The sequence below is a fragment of the Gopherus evgoodei genome, chromosome 4 (assembly GCF_007399415.2).
Source record: "Gopherus evgoodei ecotype Sinaloan lineage chromosome 4, rGopEvg1_v1.p, whole genome shotgun sequence".
Lineage (NCBI taxonomy): Eukaryota > Metazoa > Chordata > Testudines > Testudinidae > Gopherus > Gopherus evgoodei.
In genome coordinates, this window is record NC_044325.1 from 147,097,020 (window position 1) to 147,112,876 (window position 15,857).

At 45.6% G+C, this 15,857-nt stretch overlaps 1 protein-coding gene and 1 long non-coding RNA gene across 5 annotated transcripts in view; one reads left to right on the top strand and one right to left on the bottom strand.

Moving 5' to 3' along the window:
- The window catches only part of CTTNBP2NL (CTTNBP2 N-terminal like), a 42,874-nt gene extending 39,308 nt beyond the window's left edge, over positions 1-3,566 (top strand). For all 3 annotated transcript variants that reach the window (XM_030561724.1, XM_030561723.1, XM_030561721.1), the window contains exon 5: positions 183-3,566. In XM_030561724.1, the coding sequence (XP_030417584.1) occupies positions 183-1,655 (1,473 nt within the window). In that variant the 3' untranslated portion in view covers positions 1,656-3,566. The remainder of the gene's footprint in view (positions 1-182) is intronic.
- Positions 1-13,274, bottom strand: part of LOC115650981 — a 31,907-nt gene extending 18,633 nt beyond the window's left edge. Inside the window, exons 1-4 of one of the 2 annotated variants that reach the window (XR_004000281.1) lie at positions 13,218-13,274; positions 9,615-9,808; positions 7,665-7,733; positions 5,977-6,101 (exon numbers count right to left, since the gene is read on the bottom strand). This is a non-coding gene — a long non-coding RNA (uncharacterized LOC115650981). Of the gene's footprint in view, positions 1-5,976; positions 6,102-7,664; positions 7,734-9,614; positions 9,809-13,217 lie in introns of those variants that run through there. The other variant, XR_004000282.1, reaches the window with a different exon arrangement.
- Positions 13,275-15,857: the final 2,583 nt, after the last annotated feature.

Consider the following 15,857-nt stretch of genomic DNA (forward strand, 5'->3'; position numbering starts at 1 on the left):
TCTTTGTTTGGTGTTAATGAGACCCTCTGTTGCTGCAAAATATAGGATTGTGAGCTCCAGTAGATAAGGAAATCTGATCTGCAGCTCAACCACGTTAATTCTTTGAGGTATTGAAAGTTACCTTATTTGCATATGGGAGGCTTTTTAGTTCCTTCTGAGAACCCTTCTGTCTTCTTTTCCAGCTGGAATTCGAAAGGACCCAAGTGAAAAAATTTGAAAAAGAGCAGAAGAAGCTGTCGAGCCAGTTGGAGGAAGAGAGGGCACGCCACAAGCAGCTGTCCTCCATGCTTGTGCTGGAGTGCAAGAAAGCCACAGCCAAGGTAGTGGAAGAGGGACAGAAGGCAGGGGAGCTGAGCTTGAAACTGGAGAAAGAGAGGAGCAAAGTGAGCAAGCTGGAGGAGGAGCTGGCCTCCAAGAAGAAGCGGGGTTTGCAGATGGAGGCACAAGTGGAAAAGCAGCTCTCCGAGTTCGACATTGAAAGAGAACAGCTGAGAGCCAAGCTGAACCGAGAAGAGAACCGGACAAAGGCACTCAAGGAAGAGATGGAGAGCCTGAAAAAAGCCCTGAAAGAACTGGAGGTTCCTTGCCAGGGCTCCAACCCTCCTGAGCACTCACAGCAAAACCCTTCAATGATGTCCAGAGGTGTAGAAACAGAGAGCCCTCTGGTGAGGTCTGTATTTTGCCAGACAGAAAGTTCCCAGGCAGACAGAACCAATCTGGGCAATGTGGGCATAACTGCACACATGGCCCTTCCCAGCCCTGCCACACCTACCCATCCCTATGCTAAAGCAAATGGGCACTGTGACACAGACATGCAAACAAGGGGTGAGCTAGTGCAGACAGACATAGCAGAAAACCAGGCACTGCTGAGAGAGAAGCCCGTTGGTCCAGTCCCAGAAAGTGCAGTTGAGAATGGAAGTTCCCCTGTAAGAACAGAATCTCCTGTGTATATGATCCCACAGCTTCCTTCTGGTGGGACGTCTCTCTCTCCCAGCAGCACAGCTGCCTCATCTCTGACATCTTCTCCATGCTCGTCCCCAGTTCTGACTAAACGTTTGGTAGGAGCTTCAGGAAACAGCCCTGGTTACCAGTCGTCCTATCAGGTGGGGATCAACCAACGTTTCCATGCTGCCAGACACAAATTCCAGTCCCAAGCTGATCAGGACCATCAGTCGAGTGGCCTGCAGAGCCCACCATCGAGGGATTTGTCTCCTACCCTTGCAGACAACTCCGCTGCCAAACAGTTAGCCCGCAACACAGTCACTCAGGTTCTTTCCAGATTCACCAGTCAGCAGGGACCTATAAAGCCAGTCTCTCCGAATAGCTCGCCCTTTGGCACAGACTATCGGAATCTGGCAAATGCTGTGAGTCCAAAAAGCGAGTCCAGCCCAGGCAAAGTTTCTAGCCCGCTGAGCCCATTGTCTCCTGGAATTAAATCCCCAACAATCCCTAGAGCAGAAAGAGGGAATCCTCCACCTATTCCTCCAAAGAAACCTGGCCTGGCTCAGTCCCCGGCGACTCCTACCCCACTAACCAAAACCCCTTCCCAGGCATCTTCTCTTGGTGCCACCATGGACTTGGCAAGTAGCTGCTCTAACAATGCTGTAGTAGCAAACGGTAAAGACATTGACATACTGTTGCCAACTAATAGCTAGTCTTTAGGAAATGTGAATGTAGCATTCCATGGCTTAGCATCCTAGAGCTAAGAGACACTGTTTTATCCACTCCATGTTATTTATTTGGGTAGTAGCAGAATGTGTCTGTATAATACCTTTAGTGTACTTTCTTTTTAGAAATAGGTAGGAAATTTTTATATTGATGTATAAACCTTAACTATAGAGCTGTAAGGTAGTCCCTAAGGGTGTCTCATGTCAGCAGTCAAATGAAACAAGGAGGGAAGAAAATGTGCTGGGAGCTGACTAGCAAACTATAATGGGGCTGAAGCATTTTAATTTATGCAGAAATCACTTGTGCAGATTTTTATTCCAGATGAACACTGTATAAAAAGTGCCTGAACTAAGCCTGTGACTGATTTTGTTTTTCTGTAGAAAACAAAGGGACCATCTAACCGCAGAAATAACAGCTCTTCTATGAATCATGAATGTTTAAATCACTGGTTTTTAATCCTTTCCAATTGTTCTTAAATCAAATTTGTAAACAACGTGCTACAGAATGGAAATCTTTCAAAGGTGGCCCCAGTTTTGCCCTGTCACATTAGGATATAGCTCCTGTTGACATCAGAGGAGATGCACATGAGTGTGGTAGGGCAGATTTGGGTCCTACTCTTTAGCTCTGTGCAACCCAATCCCTTCTCTTTTCCACTGGAGTTGTCCAAAACCAGTGACAGCATTAAACAGTCAGGGTGGTAGTTTCCTGCAGTTCATTAATTTCTCACATTGGTGTCTCGCTGTAGGTTAAGTGACTAAGGATTCATTCCTGGTTCTTCACCTTTGATTTTAAACTTCTTCAAGCAATCTACTGTTGGGTGTGTATGTGTGTGCAGAACTTGTGAGATAAGGATCTTGCTATTACTTGAAAAGAAATCGCTAGTCATTCTATACAGTAAGATGGGATCTTTACTAATAATCAAAAGCAATAACTTATGTTGCTCACTTTGTAACAATACTGTATGTCAGACTGAGATTTTACTGAGCAGTTTGCTATAGAATCCTGCTAGCCTCATTGGCTGCAGCTGTGGAACCAAATTATTAACTTTCATATATAAATATGCATATATGTATAGATAGATGCACCGATGTACATGTTACATACACAATGCATATTACTCTTAGTCTGGTTATGTTATTGAAGTTCTCCATAATTCATAAAGAAAAAGGTAGAAATACTCTTTAAGATTATAAAACAAGAGTAGGTTGTCGTGGTTTTTTTTTTTTTTTTTTTAATTAGAAAAAAACATCTGCCTGACTTTTGGACTTCAGTTTGCAACAGATTCAATAATTTTTACCTGTGCTGTGAATTAAATGGTGAGTCTACAGACCTCACTGCAAACCTATGCTCCTCACATTCAAATAGGACAGCACCGTCTAGTGTGTGAAGACACTACAGTAATGGACACTAAATGTAACAAGATAAATAGAACAGATCAGAGTTACAGCCTGGAATCTAGCCTGAATAAGTGTGTATCCCAAATGCCAAGTGGCACAGATTACAAGACTCTGATCCTAAACTTAGAAATCAGTTTTGCTGCTTGATGTTGGCCCACTTTTAGCCTTTCTGCCTACAGCAACGTAGGGCCTGGAGAAGTGTTTCCCAAGTTGGGTGCTTGCTCCTCTGTTTTAATTATTCAGCACACAACTAAACAAAGCACTTGATCCTTTATTTTAGGAAAGATTCCTGCAGTGGTTGGGAGGATGCACTCCTATACAGGAGCTGGAAGAGACCTAATTTATAGGACATCAGAATTCTTGAACTGCATTAGTAGATGGTGTCCTAGCCAACCCTTTTCTACCCCCCACACATAAGAACAATCAGACTCGGTCAGCCCAAAGGTCCATCTAGCCCAGTATCCTGTCTTCTAAAAATGTCAGGTTTGCCCCAGAGGGAATGAACAGAACAGGTAACCAAGTGATCCATCCCCTGCAAACAGAGGCTAGGGACACCATCCCTGTCCAGCCTGGCTAATAGCCATCGATGGACCTGTCCTCCATGAATTTACCTAGTTCTTTTTTGAACCCTCTTATAGTTGTTGCCTTCACAACATCCCCTGGCAAAGAGTTCCACAGACTGACTGTGCATTGTGTGAAAAAAATATTTCCTGTGTTTGTTTTAAACCTGCTGCCAAGTAATTTCATTTGGTGACCCTTAATTCTTGTATTACAAGGAGTCAACAACACTTGACTCCATACCAGTCATGATTTTATAGACCTCTATCATCTCTCCCTCCCACACACACACACACACACACCTTAGTTGTCTCTTTTCCAAGCTGAAAAATGACCCATATGATAGTCTTTGGTATGATGCAATGGAGATGGTTAGATTTGTTTTTATGAACTTCTAAGTAGATATAAGCACCATAGTTCCTATTTAATTGTCCATACACCAAGAGTAAGAAAAACAGTAGCAACCTATAGCTAAATAGGTAGAGACTTTTGGGAAAGCACATTTAAAGAGTGATCTTAACACAGCAAATTTTTCTCCTGATAAGAGTAACAGCTGAAAACTGATGGGTGAATGGATTTTAGCTAGAGTATCATTCCAACAACTGCTCTAACCTGTTTTCTTGCTTTTACCCTAATCTTAAGTGGTGCTATACCATTTCTTTATGATGACTCTATAGAGAGATATATACTATAGTGAAATTTATTTCTTAGGAAATGCACTGAATACTGTATTTCTTCTGTAATGTAATATGGGGAGGGGGGATGCAAGAGAAAATGTGTATTTTTGCTAGTAGCCTATCTTCAACTAAGCACAACTATTAAAATGGATTCAGCTAATCCAATAAGAAATTTAGGGTTCGTATCTAAATTTTTGATGTAGATTCTTTGTGTGGAAGCAACTAAAACTTACTTCTATGATTCACGTCTGAGTTTAAGCAGACATTGCTGCAGAGCTTTGTCACCGGCTGAGGGGGTTATAATGAAGTGCAAAATGCATAGTTTCATTAACATTTGTAAATTTGTAAAGCCAAATGTACCAAGCGGAAGTCTTTAATCATTTTTATAGCTGACAGCATTAAACATGTTAAACATTCATACTATCAATAAAGTATTTTATTTTTAAGATCTGACTATTGTGCAAGAAAATATTTTTAAGATTTGTTCTAAGCTCTCATGGCCTGATGTGTACCTGTAAATGCCACCTGGAGATAATCAAGCTGTCTCTTATCATTAATGCCTTTTTTTTTTTTTCTTTAACGTTTTACACACCAACAAAAGGAAGACGTCCTGGAGCCTCCTGCTTGTGCAGCAGAGACACTTGGAAGATTGTGGCTCCCCAAACTAAAAGGATCTTATTGCCTAAAGTACACATTACAGCAATTTTAGGTCTCCTGAAAACACTTAACGTGTCATATTTGCATCTAGTAGGATGGCTTGATCGCTATGGGTTCATTTCTGTTCAATTCTATTAACAACCAACCAGCATATTGAGTATTTCTATACTTAATGCTTGCCTTAAATACAAGAGTTACTGTGAGCTATGCTAGTTAGACATGGGTATGAAATCCATGGTTTTTCTTAGGTCATTATGGAAAGTTACACCGGGGGAAAATATTCCTAAATCTGCTCTGCAGGATTTGGATGCTTTGGAGTCCATTTAAGTTTTACATGAAGTTGCAAGTACCTTTTGACATGGCAAGTTGTAAATGAGACCCTATTCCAAAGGCTGGAGAGATGCCAGGCATTATTTAATAATGGGCTTTTACATCATTATAGACACTTACCATTGGCTTGGAGGGCAACTTCTTTTGTTTAAAATAAAGAGCAGGAATTAGAGGGTAGTCAGCTGTTCAGTGTTGTCTATGCAAAGCTGTGTGCAGTGTCCAGCACACCAGTCCCCCATGTCACAATAACCCTTCTTTCCTTCTCCCCCTCCCCCCCCCCAAAAAAAAAAACACAACTCAGCTCTGCATTGGCAGGAATTGAACCTAGGAGTCTCCCACATGCACTGTGAGAATTTGTGCCACTGAACCACACATGCTCATCTAGTTGTCATTTTTCAGTGCTTGTTTATGCTGGCTTATTAAAAGCCATATTTTGCCATCACTTGCCTAATAATTAACTCTTTTACAGACTGTTGGTTCATTGCTATTTCTGCCTTGACTAATACCCAAGAGTGACATTTTAAAGTATTATAGCTATGTATGTCCTCTAGAAACAGGCTCTTCTGGGTGGGTTATTTCTATTATATTAACATCTAGGGACAAGCACACAGCTAAAGACAGTCCCCATCCCAAACAGCTTACAATATACAGAGACTATATGTTGGGTCAGTGACTCACCCCAGGTCACACAGCTGGTCAATGGCAGAACGGGACTACCTGCCAGCCCAGTGCCCTCTCAACTGGACAATGCTGTCAACATGGGTGGAATACTGCTGCTCTGCTTCAGGTCCAGTATTGCTCTTACAAAGTGTACCTTTGTGTAAGAAGGAAAGTTGTTCTAAATCCTGTGAGCCAGAATCTCCAGTTACTAGTGTCTCATGGGTGGAAGATGGCCACAGTAGCATTATCACCATTGACCAGCTCTGCCAGGGTCACCTTGCCTTGTGATCCCATCAGTTCAGCAGCCTCTGGCCTGAGAGTACTTGGGAATGATCCAGGTGGCTGGGCAGGCCTGGTATAAATACAGCTGGCAAGCAGCAGGAATTCTGCAGGCGCCCCTTCCACTGTACTGCAGTGTGCTACGTTAGGACACCCTCTGCTCCTGGAGGTGGCGTCTTTCGGGTGATGTTTAAAAGTCAGGGTGACCAGACAGCAAGTGTGAAAAATTGGGGGGGGGGGAAATAGGAGCCTATATAAGAAAAAGACCCAAAAATCAGGACTGTCCCTATAAAACTGGGACATCTGGTCACCCTAAAGTAAATCCACACGCCCTGTCCCTTTCAATAGCCCTCTAGCATTTGATAGATCTGAGTATTTCTAGGGCTTCTTGCTAAGTGCTGCTGCACTAATGCTCCTGCATCTTATAGCATGGACAGGGTGTGAACCCAGCATCCTGGTAAGGTTCCAGATTGCGTATTTACATTCTGCTGACCTAAATTCCCTCTGCAGCTTCCACTGGATGAATGATTCTTTGATGCACTGAAATAAACCCCTCTCCAGAGCAACACACTGAAGTGATATAGCAACACTCTACCACCATGTCTATTTCGCTGTGTTTGACACTTTGCTCTCCTTTGGAATGAAAGCTGCCATCCCAGGTAACCTTTTAATTGATATTTACACTTCACAAGTGTTAGCAAGAAGTGCTTCTCAGGCAAGTAATTTGGAGGCTGTACTGAGCAAATGGGGAGATTTCTCCATCAAAGCTGCAGTGCAAACTCTCCTCTTCCCTCCCTTTCATTTCATTTAACCTGGTGACTAGTGAGGCGGTAGTACCCATCCCCAAACAGGGAGTGGGCTCTACTGCATATGTGAAGAGCCCAGCACAACAAAAAGATGGCCTCTGCTCCGAAGACCTTGTGTGTTTGGGCCTTTCCTGCTCTAGCTGCCCCTAGCCCAGCCTCCAGGAGTGCTCTAGAGATGCTCATCATGTTTGCTTAGTCACTTTCTTATCTTTGCATCAGGCCCCAGTGAGCAGGTTTTACAGCTGGGAAGCAGCTCTGTGCTCAGCATGCTCTCTTTATAGGCTTGGGAAAGAGTTGCTCATAAGGAGTCTACCCACATTGGCCCCACCCCAGTACAGTTAGGATAGCAGCCACTCTACCAGTGCTATTTCCTCCCCATAACAAGCCTCAGCCACTCCTTGGTGCCAAGGCCTGGGAGGGGAGAGCTCTGCCCATTCACCAGTGAGAGTTGCTAAACGAGTGTTTGACACTCTCCCTAGTGGGGGTGGGGCTGGGATGTTCAGGGCCCTCACCCATGCCTGGAATGCCCACAAACCCTTTTTTAAAGATCAAAAGGGTGTTCTGAATTTCATCTGCCTCCTGACATCATGTGGCTTTAACCCAAACTTGGAAATCTACTTAACTCAACCTACCTCTCCTGCTGCAACAGTGTGGCTCCCAGGATCCAGACCCAGCCCTTGGTTCCTGCTTGCAGCCATTTTCTGCCAGGGAGAAGCAATGAGTCAGTTTCTCTGACAGACAAGGCTCCTATTCATCTCCCATTTTAACTCACCCCTGGTAGCTGAGTGGCACTGGCACTCTCTCAGATGCAGCTGCATGCTGCCACCAGGGGCTAATCTTGCAGCCACAACCTCCTGGGTGGTGATTAAGAACCAGGTTGAAGCAGCAGGCCCTCCCCCAGGGCTGCCAGCAGAGCCTGGTCCCTGCCCCTTTCTGGAGCTACAAACACTGCAGAAGAGTTCCCGAATCCTCACCTTCCAGAGCAGGTGCGGGGGGGTTCAGGTTTTGGGCTTCAGCCCTGGGATGGCAGGCAGCAGGCTCTGGCCATGTGACTGTGGGCTCCATCCCCCAGCCACAAGGGGTTTGGGCTCACCTCTCCCACATGTCACCCCTGGCCCCTGCTGCCACCTCCAGCCCCACCCTCCCCAAACACACACCCCTCCCTACCCACCTCCTCCATCCAGGGCTTAATTTGTCCCCCAGCTTGCCAGGGCTGAGTAAATCTGTGAAAAGTGATTAACAAAGCTTTTCACAGTAGCAGACTTACTAGCTAGCAAGTTCTAAAAATTTAAAAAAAAAAAACAAAAACCACCCATGTAAAGCACGTTATTTGTGTGTCTGTTTAGGAGCAGACAATAGAGACGACAGCGCATTTTTATTACTGAGTCTGCAAAAATCTAAATCACAAAGATTTTGACATGTCTAGGTGCATATTTGTTTTTCCAAAAGTTAATTGGGAATTTTAGGAAAAAATTGTCAGAGCAGCCACCAGCAAGAGGTGGTGGCGGCAGCAGCACTGAGGCCACCAGAAAAAAAAAATTGTTGCGAGAGCCCCCTTAACCTGTCTGCTTAGGATTGAGGGGATGGGCCTTGTTTCTGTTTGCCCTCACAGCATAGGAGGAGATGAGCATTCTGCGGCTAGCCCATATTGAGTGCACTGATTGCACAGCAGAGTGTCAGGGTTTTGCTCCACTCTCTAAAACATCTACAAGTAACCAGACACCCTGCTAGCTGGTGCACTACCTGTGTAGGAATTCTTAGGCCTTGGCTACACTCTCACTTTACAGCGCTGCAACTGGGGTGTGAAAAAACACCCCCCTGAGCGCTGCAAGATACAGCGCTGTAAAGCGTCAGTGTAATCAGGGCAGCAGCGCTGGGAGCGCGGCTCCCAGCGCTGCACGCTACACCCGTAAGGGATGTGGTTTACATGCAGCGCTGGGAGAGCTCTCTCCCAGCGCTGCCGCTCTGACTACACTCACACTTCAAAGCGCTGCCGCGGCAGCGCTCCCACAGCGCTGCCGGGGCAGCACTTTGAAATTCCAAATGTAGCCATACCCTTAGTGTTCACACCTCAGAAAGGGTCACAATTGTGACAGTTGTTGGCAGCCTCAACCAAAAGAGCTCTGATCAGAGAGGGGAATTCAGACCTTCTATGGCCTGTGCTGTACCTGCTGTGTGAGTCCAAGAAAGCCAGTCTGCCACCATTAGCTATGCTGAGGTGCAGCTAGAGTCAGTGACCTACAGTGGCACATGAAATCAGGCTTTCTAGATAGTTTTGCCCAGCAGTGAGTTTTGCTGGCAAATGCCTCCCTAAATATGTGAGACGAGCTTGGCTCCCAGCCCTGCCTGAAACCTTCCGGGTTGTGGCTGAGTTTGTATCAAGTTTAACATGTCTCCAGTATGAATTTGCAACTTGTTGTGTCTGCAAATAGTTTCACAATAACTTTTTTCTCTTTCCTCTGTATAGGTAACTAGCTTCTGCTGGCACTAGAGCAGCTCACTTGTACCCCCTTGTGGTGAAAAGAGAGAGGTTAATATGCCTCACACACCAAGCAACAGCACTAAATGGGGCAGCAGTTTACCTTTTAAGAGGTATTGTCCGGTCTCTCGTTACTTCTCCTCCAGCTACACGTGTCATGTTCGCTAGGAAAAAGGTGCTCGTGTGGCTCAGCACAGGCCTAGAACTCAAGATCTGGGTTCCATTTCCAGTTCTGCCACTGACTCCATGTGGGACTCGGGGTGAGTCACTTAGGTTCTCTGTGTTGCAGCTCCCCATCTGAAAAATGACAATGTGCTTTTTTCTTTGTCTGTCTTGTCTGTTTAGAGTTTAGGCTTTGTAGGACATTGAATCTTTGTAGGAGTTAGCACAAGGGGCCCTGACCTTCTGCTAGAACACAATAATTGTTACCAGATGCAAGTCTGAATTAACTCTTCACAATTGCAAAGTTTTCTATCTTAACGTTACTTACTGATGCATACTCTACAGAATGAACCTGGGTTTATAAAGTGGGATTAAGTGAGATAAGTGGGCTTGGTTTTGAGGCTTAAATATTTTTTAAGTGGTCTGATCCAGTGTTTAATTGGGTTACTTAAAGGGATGTGGAGTATTACCCCTGGCTGCTTTGCTCCCCTCCTTTGCCAGTCTATGACTAGGAATTAGATGGTGAATGTTGGTTGCCCGCATCAGAGCATCAGTCCCTTGCAGCTGGCTGCAGCGTGTCAGTGGGCAGGACACAGGGGTTACAATATTTTATGCTAGGTATGTCAGGCCATCAGTGGAGGAGGAGAGAAGTGAGAAGTACAAAGGGCATGTGGCAGGGAGATGATGGGTGAGGCAAAGAGGCTTAGCATGTGGGTACTGACTATCTGGAAAGATGAGATGGAGGAGATGACCCCTTCCCATCCAAAAAGGGAAAGGGAGACATTTCTCCTCCAGCTATTGGTGGTTACCATTGGATTTCCTCATGCAGGCTGTGCTCCTATGCTCAGCAACTGCTCCCACTGACTGGGGGTGGGTGGGGAGAGGAGCAGCTCCAGATTCTCAGAGATGATCTCTGTATGTCCAGCCACCATTGCCTGTACCCTCTCCCACATAGAAGTGGCTTTGGTGGCCTCATGTCACTTGTATGTGCCAGTGTTGTGCTGTTGCAAAGCTGCTGTGTGGCATGGTACAAGAGGGGGTGTGCTCTGGGAGCACAGGGAGGGGGTGCCTGTGGAAGATGGGCAAGGCCAAAGGGCAGCTCACCTGAGGGCCTCCTCTACCCTCCACTGAAGGCAATGGGAGCCCTTCCCCTGTCTTTAATAGGAGATGGTTTGGACCCACTGGGAGTGGGTATGGGCCTGTGAGTAAGTGGCTTTGTAACTGGTTGCTTTAACAGCACTGTCCCTGAGGAGATCACTCTGGGAAAGCCCTCTGGCAATGAAACCCATGGAGTGTAAGAGGAGACTGAGGAGCTTCTTGTCTGACAGGATGTTACAGCAGGGCTGGTTAGGCTGCCTAGGAAAGTGACTAGTATCAGAGGGGTAGCTAGAATATATATACCTGCCCCTGGAAATTTCTACTACATGCATCTGATGAAGTGGGTATTCACCCACGAAAGCTCATGCTCCAAAACGTCTGTTAGTCTATAAGGTGCCACAGGATTCTTTGCTGCTTTTAGGAAAGTGACTGTTCTCTAATAGGACTTTTCCAGAAGGCCAGGATCGAACGGCCTGGAAAGAGCTCCCTTCCACTCTGCCAGACTCCAAGCAGAGACCTTCAGCAGTGTCCATGCGCTCAGCATGGAGGCTGCCCTCCAGTCTCCCTGGAGGGTGCAGTTTCAAGAAAATACCACAGATGTATTTATTTAAATTACTGTAATAGGCTGGAGCAACTAGAGGCCTTAACATCACTTGTCATCGTTTCAAATTTTATACTTGATAGGTTTTTTAAAAAAAAAATTTTCAATATAATTTTTAAAAACCCAGTTTAAATTTTAAAAAATCTCTGGGGGGGGGTTGGGTTGTGAAAAAGCCATTGATTGGTCTTGCCCTTGATTTTAGAAGAACTATTTCATCTGAGAGAATCAGAAACTGCTTGTCTTCTATTCAAAAAGAGGAGGCAGCAAAATTCATCCTAGCAGTAATTTGTTGGGCCTTATTTGCTCAGTCTTAAACAAACAAGTGTGCAAAACTCTAACTGGTCTCTTTTATGTAGGCCCAGCTAAGAGGCGGTGGGAGGGGCAGGAATGCTGTCTCCATCCCGGATCCAGTAGCAATTGCACAGGATATTGCCACAAAACCTACATTTTACTGCCAAACTGTCTAAGCCATTCCTCTTCTGCGCTTCCTGGTTTCTAAGTTTCAAATCCACAAAACCTTCCCCTTGCTAGTCACTGCCCGGGTGGTGCAGCAGGCAAAGGAACCTGAGCAGTAACATTGTGACACCAAAGGTAACTCAGCCACCTGTCACTCCCTGACTCCTCGAAGCCTGAGCCCTGCCTTGGGCATCGCTCCCACAGAAACCTGCAGGTTCATTGACTGACTTATGCAAATCACCTGTGGAGAGTTAGCACTGACTGACTGAATTCACTTGAAACTCACAATGCCCTTCAGCTTACAGCGCTAATGGAAGGGGCACAGGGTGGAAATCAGGCTTTTCTGGTGGCCCGTTTTCCAATTGAGAAGAAGGGACAAGAGGGAAGGAGGAAGAGGGAAGCAAAATGGTCAAATTCCAAATGCCCCCAGTGAGCCACAGATTAATTCCAAGCCCAGAGGAAACCACTGTCCTCTGACTTTGTTTCACTTCGGCCAAGCATTTCAATAGCAAGGGATTGAAACAGCACTTGATCACGTAACATCATATAACCGACAGGGTTAAAACTAACAACAGAGGAGGCGAGGGAGGAAGCTGCTGTTTGCAAACGAGTCCAAAACGAGCGGGTACTACGACGGTGTCGGTGGCTAGATGGCAAGGTATAAATACCTCCCCCCTGTAGATACAGGGTGCCAATGGTGCATATACCCTGGGGGTTGGGAGGAAGCACAGCAAATGCGACATTACCGCAAATCCAAAAATGACCGGGTCTTAAGGAAGAAATTGTGGTATGGCTCCACCTATTATTGTCCACGGAGAAAAAGCTGGATGCACGATTGATACATGCAGCCTCAGCATGATGCATATGCTGGGCATGGAACAGATACGTATGTGTTATTGAGGTATAAAAGGTTCCAAAAAGAATGTTATAATTAAGACGATAAGAACAATTAAGGGGAGGGGGGTAGGTGTAAGTAAGAGTGGGTTTAGTTAGGGAGGTATTAGCATAAGATAAACTCCACATAGAACAATTAGAATAAGTACCCACCCAAGTAGGGGCTGGGGTTAAACTATTACCAACAAAAACCCAACAATGAGATGCTGGAACTCTAATACTATCAATTAAAGGAAAGCAATGATCACTTCGACCTGAAGCATTAAGAACTGGAAACACATAAGAATTAAATTGTGAAGAACAATTATTCCAAACACTAGAAGCAGCCCACTGCACATAGGGGGAAGAACAATTTACATTAGACAAATTAAATGAAGAAAAATTATAAACTATTGGTACAAATTGAAAGGGTAATGGATATTTAGGTGAGAACTGAGTAGAGCAAACAAGACAATCTTCTGGATTCAGCGCTGACAGGGACTGGTTTCCACTGACCTCCTGCACCCAGTAGGCGGCGAACCATGTTTGTAGTCCACCTTCTTTCTCCTAAGGGTTCCGTGGGCAAAGATGTTGTGAGGAAGGGCAGTATAACCTGTAAAACAGAATAATAGGAGCCCTGCTCAGGGGCATTAGTTTGTTTATTAAGAACTACATTTGCTGAGCCAGTTATGATGAACTAGCTTGTTACCGGGGGTACTTGTAGCCACTAAGTAGGTGTTAGGGTACTTGCCGGCCCGGAGAATGGTGGTCTTTATAGGTTTTCGATGGCCAGAGGCTTGGGGTTCAGTTGGCCGGTGTTAAACATGGGGGACCAAGGCGGCTTAGGTGTAGGTGAAATGTGAGGCCAGCGAGAGTAACTCTTGTTGAGTGCGATAAGTACCTGGGGTAAAAATGAGCTCCAGTTTTTAAAATCAGGGTTGGGGTTTGCTGTTCGCAACATAGTTGTAAGGAGTGTGATTTTTCGCTCTACTACACCATTACTTTGAGGATGATATTTAGTATGGATGTGAAGGGAAGCCCCCCATCCGAAAATGAGCTGTTCAATGCTTTTGCTGGTAAAGGGTGGTCCACCATCTGCTTGGACTTCAGTGGGAGTGCCCCAGGCAGCTGCTGTTTGCTTAAGAGCCACAGCGACAGAAGCAGCATTGGTTTTATTAAGAGGAACACAAAAGGTTTGTCGAGACCCCAGATCGACAGTAACTAAGACTTTTGGAAAACGATGAGCACCTGGCAAGGGTCCTATTAAGTCAACTTGCCACGTACTACCTGGGGCAAAGTGTTCTGCAGCGTATGCAGAGCGCTCATATCGGGGACAATTCATAGTTTTTACCTGCACACACTGCAAGCAGGACTGAACAATGAGCTCGCACTGACTGCGGCTAACGTCAGGCTTTTGGTTAGAAAAGCTAGATAACAGGCCGTACAATTTTGTGGGTGGTAAGTGTCCCCATTCTTCGTGGAGCCAGCGCAACAGCGGGTCTGCCTGTACGGTGGGATTTGCCATATGAACTTGGGAGACCTCTCTCATTCTTTTATCAAGACTGGAATGCAGGGGGTTAGAGTCTGGTCGATGGGAGGGACAGTGCGTAACGAACCAAGGGTGAGAGAATTTACGAATTAGGGCAAAAATTTGGTCCCACAATTTAACAAAAGCTGAGGGAGCGGCTTGCTCAATTAAAATGTCTAAACAAAATTGAGAATCGATACCTAAAACAACTTGCTTGTTGGCAGAGTGGGCATTAGCAACATGTTGGGCAGCTAAAAGAACGCCCTGCACCTCGCATTCTTGTGCGGAGCAGGAGGGGGGCAGCAACTGCACATTAAAGTGATTACATAGGGAACAAAGAACTCCTGCCCTAGGGGATGGTGAGGTGCCCCCGTCAGACACAACCCAGGGATCATATTTTACTTCAGTGCATAACGGTTGGTGAAGGGGTAGGGGGGCTAAGATGTTATCGCTGGGAGTTAGGGTCCATGCCTGCCAAGCTACCTCAACCTGGAAACATAGAAGCTGCCAGGTGCGAGTAGTGCCATGAAACTCGGGTGGAGGGGTACTTGTAAGCCACGGGATTAAATGAACACATGGTCCAGACAGGGTACCTGGGATAGGGAGTTGGGACCAGTGACGCGCACTGGATGCAGCCAGTAGCATTTTTCCCACTAGACCATAGTTGTACTGAGGTCCAGACAGGCGATGGGCCCAATTGTAAATAGTGTTACCATGTTGCAGTACAGTGAACCCTACATGGTGTTTTGTAATAAACAAATTGATGTTGAGGGGTTCTTGGGAATTAAAACGGGCGAGGTGGGGGTTAGAGGCGAACCAGCCAGCTAGTTTCTCTAAGCTTTGTTGTGCTGATGTGTTCCATACTTCTCGGGAGCGTTTAGAAGAGAGAGAGCTTTGTAGGATTTCTAGGTTAAAAATTAGCTGTGCCGGGATATATTGGCGGTGATAATTAAGGAGACCTAATAGCTGCTGAAGCTCTCATTTATTTTGTGGAGAGGCTTCTGTCCAAGGGTCTAATACACTGGCTGGGGCTTGGGTGTGAGTGGTGGGAGTGAATTGGAGTCCCAAGAATGAGAATTGCTGGCTGGCCTGCAGGTGGCTCTTTGTTTTGTTAATTTGCCACCCATCTGCTTCTAATGCATCAATTATCATTTGGGTGGTACTTTGAACTGCTTGTGGATTGGGCCCACAAATGACAATGTCATCTACATAGGTTAGCACATACACATCCTGTAGGGGGTTTACCTTTTGTAATATGATATTGAGATGGGACGATGCAAGTGCAGGAGAATTACAGAACCCCTGTGGGCAAACTTTCCATTTATATTGGACGCCCTTAAAAGCAAAGTTTAAGATTCCTTGTGTGTCCTGGAGTGGGATTTGGTAAAACATATCTTTTAAATCAAGAGTACATGCCCACTGATTACTTGCATCGCTTAGTTGCTGCTGTATTTCGGGAATGGTGGCAGAGCTGGAAAATGCGATAGGCTTTACACGGCTGTTAGCTTGTCTGTAATCAATGACAAGGCGATATTTAGAGGGATCGCTGGGCTTGGGAATACCCCAACCCGTGGACAGAAAGGTGGATGCAGTGACCCTTTCTATTTTTTTTTTCTTCTAGAAGCTGA